Here is a 16,633-nt window from a genome sequence, read left to right on the forward strand (position 1 = left end):
GAGAAAAAAAGAAAAAAAAACAGCTATTTTTGCTTAACTTCTGAATGGTTTGGCCAAAAATCAAATCACAAAACTAATCTCTTTAGATTCGGTGCAGCATGCTGAGTCAAACAATACTAAATTTTTCCATATCAGCCATTTTGGGCATTGCCTTTTTTGAATTTTGTTGTAAAATGCTATATTTTACGAATGCATTGGCATATCGTTACAAAAGTTTCAGGGCAGTGCCACCTAATAAAGTCCTTCTGAAGAGAAATTATTCTTTTGTGTAAAAAAAAAAAAAAAAAAGTTATGAAGTAAAATATCTACTTGCATCAAACCGCCTTCTGTATTCAACTTACAGTACCCCTTGTTTACACTGCACGCGTGTTACGGCTCTGGTGAGGTTTTGTTCCGTCCTCTACACAGTGTCAACTCACACCAGAAGCGTTTCAGAAGCGAAGCGGCTGGATTCGCGAGTCAGTTAAGCCTTTTCCATAAGTTGAATAGGGAAGGCATAGGACATGTAGCCTAATCTGTTTGAACTGTGAGAGTTTTACACTTTCTTCGTTAATTGAATATGGAAGGTGGTCCGGTGGAAGCTAGTGTTTGCTCTCAACATGGACATTGCTGTTAAAAAAAATGACTTGTGTAAGCACATGAAATGAGCAGCATATTAAGCTGAATCTCTCATGACTCTTTAACTACAGAGACCTTGTGAAAATGTTTTACAGCACATTTAATAGAAACGAGTGAAGTTCCACAGCCTATATTGTCTCTATTGACATTTATGCATGAATGCTGGGGCTCCTTTAATGAAACCTGACCCCAGCACACAGTGACTTCTGTTTATGTAATAACCTCGTGGAGTACAGCAGCAGGCAGGGCTAAACTTACTACCCAACACTTTTCCAAGTGTCTCCCTTTGAGATCCACTCAGACGTCTCCCTGCAGTGGACCTTTAGCGGAATGTCTTTCATTCAGATGTAGTCCTGTACTTTAACTTCATATAAGCTGCGTTGTAGAAATTAAAGACTTTAGAAATAACAAAAATGGACAGTATTACCACAGTGAGTCAGATGAACGGAGACTCAAAACCGGAGAAAAGTGATGATGCTCACTCAACATCGAGTTCACATGTTGTTTGTGGAGGCTGTCGAAAGAAACTTCGGAGTTTGTTACCAGTGAATTATAAAAAAGAAATTGTAGAGCTGCTAAAACTGGCTGGACCAGTGGTAAGTTTGAATTGATTTTTGAAGGTGAATTTGAACTTTGCTTATAGTGATGATTTTATTTCACTGTTGATTGACAATAGAAAAAGAGACACCTTTGATTTTGTAGACAACATGAACACATGAATATACATCTTTAAAAGAAGTGTTATTTTCTGACAGACTGAAGATATTTTATTGTTTCTGACAGTGTTGACCTATAATTGACCCATTTTATAGGGGAAAAAAAAAAATCTGGAGTTTGCACCAAAACGTAGTTAATGCCTCTTCATATGTTTAGCAAAATAGTCTAAAAGAATTTTCAACCTCTCAGTTCTTTAGTCTGTTTTGTCTCAAGCATATTAATATTAAACATATTAAACATATTAGCATATTAAACATGACAAATCAAATACAATATTGTAGCTCTAACATTGAAAAAAGTGGAAATGTCTTGTGGCTATTATCAGATGCTAAAATGTTTCCCATTTTTTTGCAGTTTATATCTCAGCTGATGATCTTTCTGATCAGCTTCATCAGCACTGTGTTCTGTGGACACTTGGGGAAAACTGAACTGGCCGGTGTGGCTCTGGCTATTGCTGTGAGTTCACAAAATAACTTAATTATTGTGCCATTCGTTAAAACACCCATTGCCTTGCCTGTAAATACATCCTTTTTGCTCACAGGTTATTAATGTGTCCGGCATCTCCATCGGCTCTGGATTGGCGTCTGCATGCGATACACTCATCTCTCAGGTTTGATAGTGAATGTTCAGTAATGCGAGTGTTATTTGTGCTCAGGTGTCATTTGAATTGAATTGTGTCCTGCAGACATTTGGGAGTAATAATCTGAAGCGGGTGGGTGTGATACTGCAGAGAGGGATTCTCATCCTCCTGTTGGCCTGTTTCCCCTGCTGGGCGCTGCTCATCAACACAGAGCCAATCCTGCTGGCTGTCCGGCAGAGTCCCAATGTGGCCAGGTCTGACACATTCAACACACATTAAATACCTAAATCTGCTGATAAAATCTGTTTTCAACATAGTGTGATTGAAGTAAATGATGTAAGAATTGTGAAATAACATGATGTCATATCATTTGGACATGTGACAGTCACATGGACCTAAAGTCAGTGTCTGTGGAGTTAACTGTGTGTGATTTTCTCTCTCTCTCTCTCTCTCTCTCTCTCTCAACAGTCTGTCACAACTCTATGTAAAAATATTCATGCCTGCTCTGCCTGTGAGTGACATATAAAATATGTATTCACTGTAACTATACTATACAGTAAAAAGAACTATTCCACTATAGGTAATAACTTTTTAAAAATATATATTTTCAGGCTGCCTTTATGTATACGCTACAGGGAAGGTATCTTCAAAATCAGGTAAACCCAAGCAATGTGTCTCCATTATTATTTTACCTGAGCTTGTTGTTCATATATAGCATATACAAGGGTCTGTTTTTGTTTGTTTAGGGTATTATTTGGCCTCAGGTCATCACAGGAGCAGCAGGGAACATCCTCAATGCTTTAATAAACTACATCTTCCTTCATCTGCTTGATCTTGGTGTGCCGTAAGAAGCTGTCTGAATTCTGTTGATCTTATGTTGTGTCCCAAATGACATACTATAGACTTTGCACTTATACTATGCACACTGTACAATCTAGTGTATGAAGTTTATTATACTATTTTGTCATCCAGCTTTGGAGTCTGATAGCTGAAACTTAAGGAAAGCTGCAACAATTGAGTGCATGAAATATCCAACATACTAAACTTGATTTTTTTTTAAATTAATTAACTTTTTTTTTTTTTTTTTTTTTTTTTTTAGTTAATTAAGTGCATCATCCGGATCAGTCTGAACACACTACTTGCACTAAATGGCGTAAAGTGCATAAGTATGCAAATTGGGACACACCTTTAGTGTGTTGTCATTTTTTTTTAAAGAACCCAAGGCTAAAAAATAATTGCAAGGTCAAAATTACTTCATGGAGTCGATTCTTTCTTATTAACAGTGGATCAGCTGCTGCAAACACCATTTCCCAGTATTCCTTGGCTGTGTTTCTCTATGTCTACATCCGCTGGAAGGGCCTGCATAAAGCCACTTGGGATGGTGTGTATATCTGTGCCATTACCAGAACCTTTGGTTTTCAAGAGGGTTTACATATGATCTGAGACACAAGGACATTTTTACAACACAATAACAAAATTACATTAAAAACTTAAAGCTGTCTGCTAAATGTATGTTCACTAAAAGCTAATTTTGTGATCATTGAGAGGATTATTGCATACTAATTTAAATCTGGATATGGATGTATCTTGAATATTTAAATGTTACTATAATTTAATAAATCCTTTTTATTCCACGAATTACACAACTTTTCTTTATTTGATTTTATATATTGTTTTAGCATTGTATAATTATTTAAAAGATTACTTCACTCACAGGAGCATTATGTAACAGCTTTATGTCCTGGTGCAAAGCATGCTGTTTTCTTTTTTAATATTTGACCAGAAAGTAGTTTATTATGTGACTCCTTTAGATAGTGTGGAGGAGAGTTCACTGAAATGCTGCTGATGAGTCATGGTTCATTATATCACATGTCTTCATACATATACTAAATGTTGAAACTGTCATATAATTTTTTGCTGATCTCCATCTCTGTCTCACATTAGGTTGGTCTCGTGACTGTCTGCAGGAATGGGGTGCCTTCATTCGCTTGGCTTTTCCCAGCATGCTCATGCTTTGTGTGGAGTGGTGGACATATGAGATTGGTGGATTCCTGGCAGGTTTGCAAACAATTTGTGTTTTTATGTAATTAAATTTGCTTTGTGGCATGAATATATTTGTGATCTTCATGTATTTTGTCATTGTAGGGCTCATCAGTGAGGCTGAGCTGGGAGCCCAGTCTGTTGTGTATGAGCTGGCCACTATTGCATATATGGTAGGTTTACAAAGGTTATTCGGTCTAACTTGTAACAAAAACGAAACTCTACACTTGGTTTCAGGATCTTCTCAGATCCAACAGCACCAGCTGTTTGCTGGTCAATGGGTCAAGACATTAGCATTACATTTATATGAAAAATAAACTGAAATTGGAACCTGTTGACAGAACTGTGGAACCAAGATGTGCTGCATTTCTGTTATTCTACGTTCAGTACTTGCAGTATCATTTTCCATTAGCAAATAGTATTTTGTTATCCTCTGCATGGGTGGTGAAAACCAAATCACACATTTTAACTAAATACATCAGCCTTTTATTTCCAAATACATTTTCAGTAACACTTTATTTTGATGGTCACCTTTAGACATACTGTTGACTATAAGTAACGTTGCATGATGCAACTTGCATCTACTAATACTCAACTAATACTCTAATGTTAATTGACATGTAGGTTAATCCATCCTATAATTGAGATTATTAAATCTAGCCCCAGAAATAACCAAAATTCATGCAATGTTTTTATAGTAAGTGCAAAAAAAAAAAAATCATTGCTTTTAAAATGTGGAAGTAGAAGAACCATATCAAAACTAAAACCGCTCGAGCAGCAACAAGTTCTGCTTCTGAACATCTGTGATAAATTATATTTAAATCCTTTCGTTAAAGTAGACCAATTAACATAAGTCATTGTTTTCTCTTTGTCATTCAGTTTCCACTGGGATTTGCAGTGGCAGCCAGTGTGAGAGTGGGAAATGCTCTTGGAGCTGGAAACACAGAACAAGCCAAGCTGTCTGCCAAAGTGTCTTTAGTCTGTGGATGTATGTGGTCTATTCATCAACATATTTGAAATAACTAAGATCCCTAATAGTTTCTAAGAATATTTGCAAACATTATTAATTATAAAAATACCACTAATGACTATGTTTTGTTATTATTGTAAAGTTTAGAGTCATTTGGTTTCCCTGGTGTGTTTTTCTAGTACTTGTTTCATGTGTGGTTGCAACCGTTATTGGAAGTACCAAAGATGTTATTGGATACATATTTACCACAGAAGAGTAAGTACCCACAGAGATCTACTTTTCTAAAAAGCAATATAACATTTTAGATTGGGTATTTGGTATTTACAAAGATTCACTTGTATTAATATGAATGTGAGAAACTGCAACATGCAGTATAGCAGCTCTAGTAAAGAATAAAAATAAAAGAGCTGAATAAATATTTATCGCATTACAATTGCATTTGGGTGCATGTAAATATGGCTGTTGAAAGTTTAAAACCATTAACATCTGATCTGTGTACTGAACTCTCTCACACACAGAGAAATAGTGCTCAGAGTATCAGAGGTCATGATCATGTATGGCTTCTTTCATCTATTTGACGCCACTGCGGTAAGATATTTAATGTCTTTGAGTTTTGATTTTTAACTAAAATCTGCGCTAGAAAATAAAAAAGATCAGCATTGATCATTTTCCTGTAAGTAATGACTTGAGCTTAAATATAATGACTTTTTGTGAAGGTTTTTTTAAATAATATTTTTAGGGAAAAGCAAAACAAAAATATTTTGTATTCCTTTTTAGCAAAGTAGTCTTGAACAGTTAAAATAAACTGAAAATGATAAGAATGTGGTGATATTTTGATGTCTGTGAGGTGCTTTCAAGTCTTTTTCATTTCAGATCATTTCAAATATTGAGAATGTCTAATAATGTCCTCTAGATAATAGTCAAACTAAAAATTGTTTTTCTGTTTGTAGGGCATTACAGGTGGCATTGTCAGAGGTGCTGGAAAGCAGCTGTTTGGTGCTCTTTGTAATATTGTGGGATATTATTTTGTGGGATTCCCAATTGGAGTGTCACTGATGTTTGCTCTCAGCATGGGCATAATCGGTAAGTGACTTGCAATGCAAACACATGTGGTGAAATGAAAACATTCCCAGCAGCTTTGCTGAAATAACCAAAACATTTTATTCACCCTCTGATGCTCCTCAGCCACTTTTGACAAAAAAAAAAAAAAAAGGATTTTTAAAGATTTTTTTAAAAGGTTTTTTAAAGAAAACTTTTGTGGCACTTACTCTGTGAACACACACACAAAAAAAATGACATGATTCGAAAAGTCTAAGTGGTCTTTAAAATGCTTAAAGGGGGGTGTATTACATACAGTTTCTGCTAATCTCATGTTAATCTTGAGAACCTATAGAGTAGTAGTGCATCCTTCATATCTCCAAAAAGTCTTTAGTTTAATCATATTTATAAAAGATATATACGCTGTACCGAGTATTTCTGAAAACAGCCGAGTGCCTGGAGACGTGTCGTTGTGAGCGGAGATAGAGTGACGAGCTATCACGTGTACATGCAGCTTTTGTGTAGAGATCGTCTACAAGCGATCAATGGTCAGCTAAACAACTGTATTTAAACACACAAAACACCATCGCATTATCCATGAATAACTTTTGAATCACTATAATGAATATAGCGTATGAATGATGAATAATGAATTTATTAATTCACTACGTTTGTGTTGTTTACATTATATGCACATAGGCGCCTATTGCCAACAAAACAGACATTTGAAGCAGTTTTACTCACCACCTGCGGTTCCGACTCATGACCGGGATCATTACCGCTGTGACCGCTCCATCTTTCAGTTTCAAACGATCTGTAAATCCAGTGTGGAACTGGGCCTTGTTTATGAAACCATAAGCGCCGATCCTGAGGGATCGAGCAGCCACGGAAAAACACAAGATATTCTCCATTCATTTTAACCAATTACAAAGTGATTGTAACTATCAGATTCTATGGTTATTTTAATAACAAATGTCGAGAGCGCATCAATGCATTGCGTGAGAACAAAACTCTCAGCTCCACTTAACGCTGGGTTCTTTGGGAAGCAAGGTTATATTTCCCTCACAACCAAAAACACACTTCTTTGGTGACATTGTTGATTTCGTGCAGTCATGTGACCTGTGCAGCGCTGCCGACAACTTCCGTAAACCCGAACGCACATTGATAGGTGTGCTATCCGCTTGTTAAGTCATGAAGTAAAGAACGCCGTTTCCGGGTCCTAGCCTCAATTCGTTTCACTTGCAAATGCCATCGACGGCCATTTATGAGTGCTATTTATTCATATTAAACATTAAACATTTAAAAAGTTAATACTTACAGTTTACACAAGTCTACACAATAGTCTCCTCCATGCTCACAGCGTCACAGATATTAATATTTGAACGATGTATAAAAGATGAATCACTGTCTGGCCATCTGGAATTTTGGCATGGAGATAAAGGTTATAATTTAATGTTTTTGTAGTATTTCACCACACTGTGTGTGTATATTAGCACCGTTTGTTGTTTTTCTTGTGGTATGAGATAGAGCGTTTGGACCCGGAAGCGCTGCAGCGTGATGTCAGACTTAACAACCGAATAGAGGGTATGCACGTGACGTCACCGTCGACCGTTACGACTGCGGTCACGTCCACTGAGTGGCAAAAGACTGAGCGGCAGCATTGGTTTTCAGCGTGAATGTCGCGAAAACACTCAAAAACACATCCAAAACGGGAAAGAGCTTTGTGATTGACTGTACAAATAGCTTTGACACAAACCCTGAGGTATATATTTTTAAGACCGCCGAAAGATACAGAAAAAAGAAGCAAATGGATTACTGTAATTCACAGAAACAACTTGACTCCAGCAGATAAACATGGATTTGCAGTAATCATTTTGTGTCAAATTGTTGGATTTTGAGGTAAAATCATACTGTATATATTGTATTGTTATATATTATGTTGACAACTCATCAATTAAATATTTACCATCTTATATTCTGCATAATTGGGTGTTTTTAAATAAACAACACTGACAAAAACTATAGTAAAACTATATATGTTTTAAGGCTGGACAATATGATGATATAACATTGATACGCGGATTTAAACCTACCTATATTGTAGTTATATAAAATATTCACAGGCAGATTTGCTTTTTGTGTCTCCCCGCCGTCGAAATCAGGCACATATAAATGTCAGGAAACACGATTCCTGGCTGCATGCAATATCCATGGATTAGGTTTATTTGACAAGTTGTAAGGAACACATTCAATTCCAACCTTTAGTGTAATTCGTCAGTTTTACTCGCGTTTTCGCAGTTTCCTCTATTAAATCCAGTCACGCAGCAGCTTCTTTTGCCACTCAGTCCAGCTGAGGGAGCGCGCTTTCGGCGGGAAAGTGACGTCGATGCATACCCTCTATCCGCTTGTTAAGTCGTGACGTAAGGAACGCCGTTTCCGGGTCCAAGCCTCGACTCGTTTCACTTGAGAATGCCATCGACGGCCTTTTATGAGCGCTATTTATTCATTTTAAACATCAATTATTTTAAAAAGTTAAACATTTTAAATACTTACAGTCGGTAATTAAGTCTGACGTCACGCGGTAGCACTTCCGGGTCCTAACTAGTGATGTGTCGTTCTTGAACGATTCGTTCATTTTGAACGAATCTTTAATGTGACTCGGGAAGAACGAGTCGTCTCGGGGGGTGATTCGTTCAGTCGCGCATGTGCAATATTCTACAGGTTCTGTACTGCTAGAAGTAGTTCACCTGATGATTCAATTGATTAGTTCATTTCATGAGTCTTTCGGGTTTTGAGTCGTTCCTTAATCACGTGACAGACCCATACGCTACCAATGCATTCTGAGCCGGAAAGAGAATTGATTAGTTCTTTTTATGAGTCTTTCGGGTTTTTGAGTCGTTCCTTAATCACGTGACAGACCCATACACTAAGCCAATGCATTCTGAGCCGGAAAGAGAATTGATTAGTTCTTTTTATGAGTCTTTCGGGTTTTTGAGTCGTTCCTTAATCACGTGACAGACCCATACACTAAGCCAATGCATTCTGAGCCGGAAAGAGAATTGATTAGTTCTTTTTATGAGTCTTTCGGGTTTTTGAGTCGTTCCTTAATCACGTGACATACCCATACACTATGCTGTGTGACCCAAGCACATTATATTTATTAGTAAATAACGTTAACTCTCCAGTTTTGTTTGAGTTTGTGTTACAACTGTTAAAGCTGAAGTTATCATAACCTTGATGTTTTAAACTAACATTAATAATTCAAATTCAAAATGTTATTTGCTTTTAATTTATGTCATTATGTCCTTTTTGAGCAATCTTCTTATATTAGACCAATATGTCAAGTCTGCCTAGGAAAAGCAATTATTATAACAGCAAACTCAAAATTGGAGTAAAAATGAACAAACTAGGCTATAAATACTTTGTATTGTAGGCTTGGATTATTATATTATTATATAGCCTAGTGTTTATTTACAGATAGACAGTCAAAAAGATAAATTAATCAATATTTTATTTATAACAGGGCTTTATTTATTAATAATAACACACCACAGATCCTCAAGAAACAGTAACAAAAACAGTGACAGAAATGTCAGAAATAGCGTATGGGTCTGTTACGTGATTAAGGAACGACTCAAAACCCGAAAGACTCATGAAGAGAACTAATCAATTCTCTTTCCGGCTCAGAATGCATTGGCTTAGTGTATGGGTCTGTCACGTGTTTAAGGAACGACTCAAAACCCGAAAGACTCATGAAGAGAACTAATCGATTTTCTTTCCGGCTCAGAATGCATTGGCTTAGTGTATGGGTCTGTCACGTGTTTAAGGAACAACTCAAAAACCCGAAAGACTCATGAAATGAACTAATCAATTCCTTACCGGCTCAGACTGCATTGGTTTAGCATGGGACTGCCTGTCACGTCATTAAGGAATGACTTAAACCCGAAGACTTGTCAGACAAGAGGTGAGGTGAGCTTAATCAGCTTGTCATAAACTGAAGACCCAGGTAATGAATTAATAATTTCTGAATCTTATAGCATTGTAGTTTTGTATTGTTTGTAGTGGGATCAACGTTTGCATAAGTAGTAGATGTGTTGGGGAAGTAACACGTAACATTTTAATTACATTTTGCTAAAATGAACGAAATGAACGAAATGACTCGAAAAAAGATTTGTTCATTTTGTTGAACGAGACTCAAAAGTCCGAGGCAGTAAAATGATCCGAACTTCTCATCACTAGTCCTAACGCTCTATCTCATACCACAAGAAAACAACAAATGGTGCTAATATACATGCACGATGTGGTGTAATACTACAAAAAAATTATAATCATAACCTTTATCTCCATACCAAAATTCCAGATGGCCAGACAATGATTCATCTTTTATAAATTGTTAAAATATTAATATCTGTGACGCTGTGAGCACGGAGACTGTTGTGTAGACTGTAAGTATTTAAAACGTTTAACTTTTTAAAATGATTGATGTTTAAAATGAATAAATAGCACTCATAAAAGGCCGTCGATGGCATTCTCAAGTGGAACGAGTAGAGGCTTGGACCCGGAAACGGCGTTCCTTACGTCACGACTTAACAAGCGGATTGCTCTCTCGCTCTGGTCGACGTGTGCGCGCGCGCCCTTCCAGGAGAAGTGCCCGTACAAGGAATTCCGCCCCGTTTATGTCACTCAGGCCGATGCTCGAAAAAAAATCCGAAAGCTGTGACGATTTGGAAGAGAATTTTTGGAACATAAATACTCTGTCATACGTCCAACTCATGTTTTGAAACTTTGGCCATGTTTAGCATGAGAATCCAACTCTTTAACAGTGTAAATAAGTCAGAATACATGAAATAGCATTATAACCCCTTTTAAAAGTCATTAAAAAAAAATGTTTGGTCACTTTTGACAATCTATATAGGAGAACAAGTGTGACACAAAAGTTAGAAGCACCACCAGAGAGTTAAACTCAAGTGCTCCACTGAACACTCCATCAATCTCCTCACGTCTCTTCTCTCTGTTGTTAGGTCTGTGGATTGGGTTTTTTGGGTGTGTCTTCCTACAGTCTTTGTTCTTCATCATCCTCATTTGCAAACTGGACTGGAAAAAAGCGACTCAAGAGGTGGGCCATTTTTCCTCATCCATATATATAGTCTATTTGGACTGATGATTAGTTGAGTCTGTATCTTCTTATTTTCAGGCCTTGATCAGAGCTGGTGTACAAGCCCCTGAGACCAAAGATGAATCTTATGCTATGGAAAATAAGGGCTGCACAGAAGGTACATTTTTGTCTATGGTATATTATGACCTTTATGATGAACAAAAAACATGTTTCATTCGTCATGGACTTTCTCTTACGTTGATTGATTATTGTACAGAAGTGCCAGAAGAGTCCCTGCACACTGAAGAAAGCCAGACAGATGCAAACACTGATCTGGAAGGACTCGGTAAAGGAGAAGGAGGAATAACAGACGCTGACACAAAGGTCATAGTTGGAGTGGTTTTGACCACCAGACAGCTGGTTGTTCGTCGAGGACTTGCAGTTTTTTTCATGCTGCTTATACTAGCTGGAGGGATTGTGTTAAATGAGGTGCTCACTGGAATTCTCAGATGAGCATATTAAATACAGAGCTTTGTCTACAATGAAAATTTTTAAAAATCCACCACTGCCTAAGCAAAGTTAATAATATTTGAGAGGTAGATGATTGTCTTATTTATTTTTCTATTTATTTCTTAATTTTTAGTTCTGATATCAGTTGTGTTAATTGTATTATACTGTTATTGTGAAAGTTTTATTGAATTTCAAGAATAAAATAAGTGACAAGCTGTAACAGTTACTTGACATGTATTTTTTATTTATTGTCAGTACTGAGGTTGTTCATATGGAATAAAAAATTTTTTTTTTTTCTGTCTCTCACACAATTGTGAGTTTATATCTCAAAATTCAGGACAAAAGTATTGACTTTCTCTTTTTTTTTCTCACCACCATGTCCCTTTAGAGGCTCCATAGACAACACTTAGCCTGTTTAGTTAAATTGCTTGGTGTTGAACATCACTGAAATGAAACTATATGATCCTTGTGTTGTTGTCTTGATTTTAAGCGTTATTTCAAAAATAAAATTTCTGTCATTAATTACTCACATTCCAATGTCATTCCAAACCCGTAAGACCGTTCATCTTTGGAACACAAATTAAGATATTTTTGATGAAATCCGAGAGGTTTCTGAACCACCCATAGGCAGCAACGTCATTGCAACTTTCAAGGCCCAGGAAAGGTAGTAAAGACATCGTTAAAATAGTCCATGTGACTACAGTGGTTCAACCTTAATGTTATGAAACAATGAGAATACTTTTTGTATGCAAAAACAAAACAAAATATAACTTTTTCAACAATTTCTTTTCTTCCCTGTCAGTCTCCTACGTGGTTGACGTCGTACACACAGTGCAGTGCTTCCGGGTTCTACATCGGAACGCCAGCTCATTATTGGCTAGCTCTTACATCAGAATCACATGTAATACTGAGCCGGCATTCTGATGTAGAACCCGGAAGCGCTGCACTGTGTGTACACCATCAACAATCTAATGACATCTTTTGTGGGTTTTGGCCAGAGGTGTAAAGTACTTGAGTAATTTTACTTGATTACTGTACTTAAGTATTATTTTTGGGGATTTTTACTTTACTTGAGTACATTTCAAAATTAATACTTTTACTTTTACTTGATTACATTTTTTGAGAAAAAAAAAGAGTACTTTTTACTCCTTACAATTTTATTTACAGTCAAAAAGTACTTATTTTTTGGAGATCACTTCATTCTATTTTCTTTTGCTATTACCAAACCAATTGAATTGCGCTGATGACCAGTTTAATTTAAAGGTTATTTATTCAATGAGATTCATTTTCACATTCCATGAAATTGGTCAGACATGTTCATTGGTCCTTTGGAAGTCACGTCATGTTGCATCAGTTACCACAATGCACAGCACCTTGACCTCAAAGAATATACACTAACAAGAAGCGACACTCAACAGAATGTTCCATTGCAACACCAGCAGCGGCCTTACATTTCCGCCATTTTGGGGTGAAGCCGTCTTGGCAGTCCACTAGTTTCTATGGCAATATCAGCTGCGTTGTTAAAAAAACCCAAAAAAAACTTTTTCACAAAACCTTTTTGCTCTCAGTCAGTTTGGGTTAAAACTCTTTAAAGATCTAGTATTAGTATTAGACTTATAAACACTGAATTAATACCAACATATGAAATTAAATTATGACATGCATCAGAAAAATTGGGAATGTTGGACAATAAATATATGAATATAACAGCTTTATTTTGCAGTGTTGTCTAATGTCCATTGAAGCAAAAGTGTCCAAAAGTGGGAATTATGCGATAATGGACACAGCAGATCATAAGATCATTATGTTTGTAGCGTGATCCATTAAAACGTGCAATATAGCTTATTTCAATTCAGGTCTAGATATTATTATTATTACTCCACTAGGTCTGAAATATATTGTTCACTGCAAACATGATGATCTTAAATTAATTAATTATTAATTTACTATTAATAAATGTGTAAAGTTTCATAAAATGGAAATGCTCAAAAAGTAGGCTAACTACGTTACCTCAGATGGATGAATGGTTGGATTCCACAACTGGTAAAATAAAACATATAAAACAATACAACATTTACTGAGGGAGCCATACAATTTACTGGTGACTTAATTTAAAAAACTGTTCTACTGTGCTTCTGATTTGGCAGTGAAATTCACAGATTTTGGGTGTGTAAGATGTGAAGGATTCAATGGTCCAATTAGTATTTTCACCCCATAATGGCGGCCGCGCTACCGGAGCGCCATCTAGTGACTGTTGCCTAAAAAGTATCAGATTGTCACCTCTTGGGTTCTATATTCTCTTTGTTGACCTGGAAATTACAGTGGGTACGGAAAGTATTCAGATCCCCTTAAATTTTTCACTCTTTGTTATATTGCAGCCATTTGCTAAAATCATTTAAGTTCATTTTTTTCCTCATTAATGTATACACAGCACCCCATATTGACAGAAAAAACACAGAATTGTTGACATTTTTGCAGATTAAAAAAGAAAAACTGAAATATCACACGGTCCTAAGTATTCAGACCCTTTGCTGTGATACTCATATATTTAACTCAGGTGCTGTCCATTTCTTCTGATCATCCTTGAGATGGTTCTACACCTTCATTTGAGTCCAGCTGTGTTTGATTATACTGATTGGACTTGATTAGGAAAGCCACACACCTGTCTATATAAGACCTAACAGCTCACAGTGCATGTCAGAACAAATGAGAATCATGAGGTCAAAGTAACTGCCTGAAGAGCTCAGAGACAGAATTGTGGCAAGGCACAGATCTGGCCAAGGTTACAAAAAAATTTCTGCTCCACTTAAGGTTCCTAAGAGCACAGTGGCCTTCATAATCCTTAAATGGAAGACGTTTGGGACGACCAGAACCCTTCCTAGAGTTGGCCGTCCGGCCAAACTGAGCTATCGGGGGAGAAGAGCCTTGGTGAGAGAGGTAAAGAAGAACCCGAAGATCACTGTGGCTGAGCTCCAGAGATGCAGTCGGGAGATGGGAGAAAGTTGTAGAAAGTCAACCATCACTGCAGCCCTCCACCAGTCGGGGCTTTATGGCAGAGTGGCCCGACGGAAGCCTCTCCTCAGTGCAAGAGTCAAGTCAAGTCAAGTCAAATTTATTTATATAGCGCTTTTTACAATTGGTAATTGTTTCAAAGCAGCTTTACATATTAGAAGCACAAAAAAAAGAGAAGTGGTTAAAAATAAGCTGTACAAGCAAGCGTGGTAATATGTAACATATACAAGATGGTGCTACATTAAGCCAATGTCGGCTGACTCCCAGGGGTGGAAAAAACCCCCTAGGAGAAAAACCCAGCGTGTTAACACTGGGAAAAAAGTCCTAGGAGGGAAAAAACCCCTTGGAAGATATATATAATATATGTAAATGGATATGAGATCAAAATCTGAATTATACATTTGTATTATAGAGATTAAAAATAGATTATATATAAATATATGTAAGCGGATACGGGGATTAAAAATCTGAATTATAGATGCAGCCAGGACTGGATCTGTAGGCCCATTGTCTCCTGGGCTACGTTGTAGTCAGGTCTCCACAGGTTCTCCATCTGATCTGGATACGGCCTGGATCCAGCACCCGGCAAACCTCAGGATAAGCAAAGAGACAGATATTAGCGTAGATGCCATTCTTATTCTGATGTACAGGTATATCTAGTGTTATAGGAAATGTTCTCGGTTCCGGCCGACCTAATTATTGCAGCGTAACAATCCTTTAACGGATTTGAAAAATGTTAATGTATTGATAATGTGTTATGTGTATGCAAGAGCAAAGAGATGTGTTTTTAGTCTAGATTTAAACTGACAGAGTGTGTCTGCTTCCCGAACAATGCTAGGAAGATTGTTCCAGAGTTTAGGTGCTAAATAGGAAAAGGATCTGCCACCTTCAGTTGATTTTGATATTCTGGGTATTATCAACTGGTCTGAATTCTGAGATCGCAATAGACGTGAGGGACTATAATGCGCCAAGAGCTCGCTTAGATATTGGGGAGCTAAACCATTTAGAGCTTTATAAGTAAGTAGCAAGATTTTAAAATCTATACGATGTTTAATAGGGAGCCAATGTAATGTTGACAGAACTGGGCTAATATGGTCATACTTTCTGGTTCTAGTAAGAACTCTAGCTGCCGCATTTTGGACCAACTGTAGTCTGTTTAAAAGCCGAGCAGAACAACCACCCAGTAGAGCGTTACAGTAATCTAGCCTTGAGGTCATGAATGCATGAACCAACTGTTCCGCATTTGTCATTGAGAGCATATGTCGTAATTTAGATATATTTTTTAGATGGAAGAAGGCGCTTTTACAGATACTAGAAACATGACTTTCAAATGAAATATTGGTATCAAAGAGCACACCCAGGTTCCTAACTGAGGATGAAGATTTAATGGAGCACCCGTCAAGTGTTAGAGAGTATTCAAGGTTTTTTCGTGAGGAAGTTTTTGGTCCAAAGATTAGGATATCAGTTTTTTCTGAATTTAATAATAAGAAATTTCTTGTCATCCAGTTTTTAATGTCAGCTATTCATTCTGTTAGTTTTGTGAATTTGTAGGTTTCGTCAGGGCGCGAGGAAATATAGAGCTGAGTATCATCAGCGTAGCAGTGAAAACTAACACCATGCTTCCTAATTATCTCTCCTAAGGGCAGCATGTACAGAGTGAAAAGCAACGGTCCTAGTACTGAGCCTTGTGGTACTCCATACTGAACTTGTGATCGATACGACATCTCTTCATTAACTACTACGGACTGATAACAGTCAGATAAGTAAGATTTGAACCATGCCAAAGCAATTCCACTAATGCCAATATAGTTTTCAAGTCTTTTTAAAAGAATGTTGTGATCGATAGTGTCAAAAGCAGCACTGAGATCCAATAACACTAATAGAGAAATACAGCCACGATCGGATGATAAGAGTAGATCGTTTGTAACTCTAAAGAGAGCAGTCTCAGTACTATGGTATGGTCTAAATCCTGACTGGAAATCCTCACAGATTCCATTTCTTTCTAAAAAGGAGCACAGTTGTGTTGAAACTGCCTTTTCTAGTATCTTTGACA

At 37.0% G+C, this 16,633-nt stretch overlaps 1 protein-coding gene across 6 annotated transcripts in view; it reads left to right on the forward strand.

Annotated features, from left to right (window-relative positions):
• The window catches only part of LOC125243173 (multidrug and toxin extrusion protein 1-like), a 50,722-nt gene extending 38,629 nt beyond the window's left edge, over positions 1–12,093 (forward strand). For all 6 annotated transcript variants that reach the window (XM_048152590.1, XM_048152592.1, XM_048152591.1 and 3 more), the window contains 16 exons: positions 1,690–1,791; positions 1,877–1,945; positions 2,021–2,169; positions 2,384–2,426; positions 2,527–2,571; positions 2,662–2,759; positions 3,199–3,296; positions 3,860–3,973; positions 4,061–4,128; positions 4,835–4,943; positions 5,105–5,180; positions 5,444–5,513; positions 5,876–6,008; positions 10,985–11,079; positions 11,158–11,236; positions 11,336–12,093. In XM_048152590.1, the coding sequence (XP_048008547.1) occupies positions 1,690–1,791; positions 1,877–1,945; positions 2,021–2,169; positions 2,384–2,426; positions 2,527–2,571; positions 2,662–2,759; positions 3,199–3,296; positions 3,860–3,973; positions 4,061–4,128; positions 4,835–4,943; positions 5,105–5,180; positions 5,444–5,513; positions 5,876–6,008; positions 10,985–11,079; positions 11,158–11,236; positions 11,336–11,571 (1,584 nt within the window). In that variant the 3' untranslated portion in view covers positions 11,572–12,093. The remainder of the gene's footprint in view (positions 1–1,689; positions 1,792–1,876; positions 1,946–2,020; positions 2,170–2,383; positions 2,427–2,526; positions 2,572–2,661; positions 2,760–3,198; positions 3,297–3,859; positions 3,974–4,060; positions 4,129–4,834; positions 4,944–5,104; positions 5,181–5,443; positions 5,514–5,875; positions 6,009–10,984; positions 11,080–11,157; positions 11,237–11,335) is intronic.
• Positions 12,094–16,633: the final 4,540 nt, after the last annotated feature.

This window comes from Megalobrama amblycephala, linkage group LG13 (genome assembly GCF_018812025.1).
Source record: "Megalobrama amblycephala isolate DHTTF-2021 linkage group LG13, ASM1881202v1, whole genome shotgun sequence".
Taxonomy (NCBI): Eukaryota; Metazoa; Chordata; class Actinopteri; order Cypriniformes; family Xenocyprididae; genus Megalobrama; species Megalobrama amblycephala.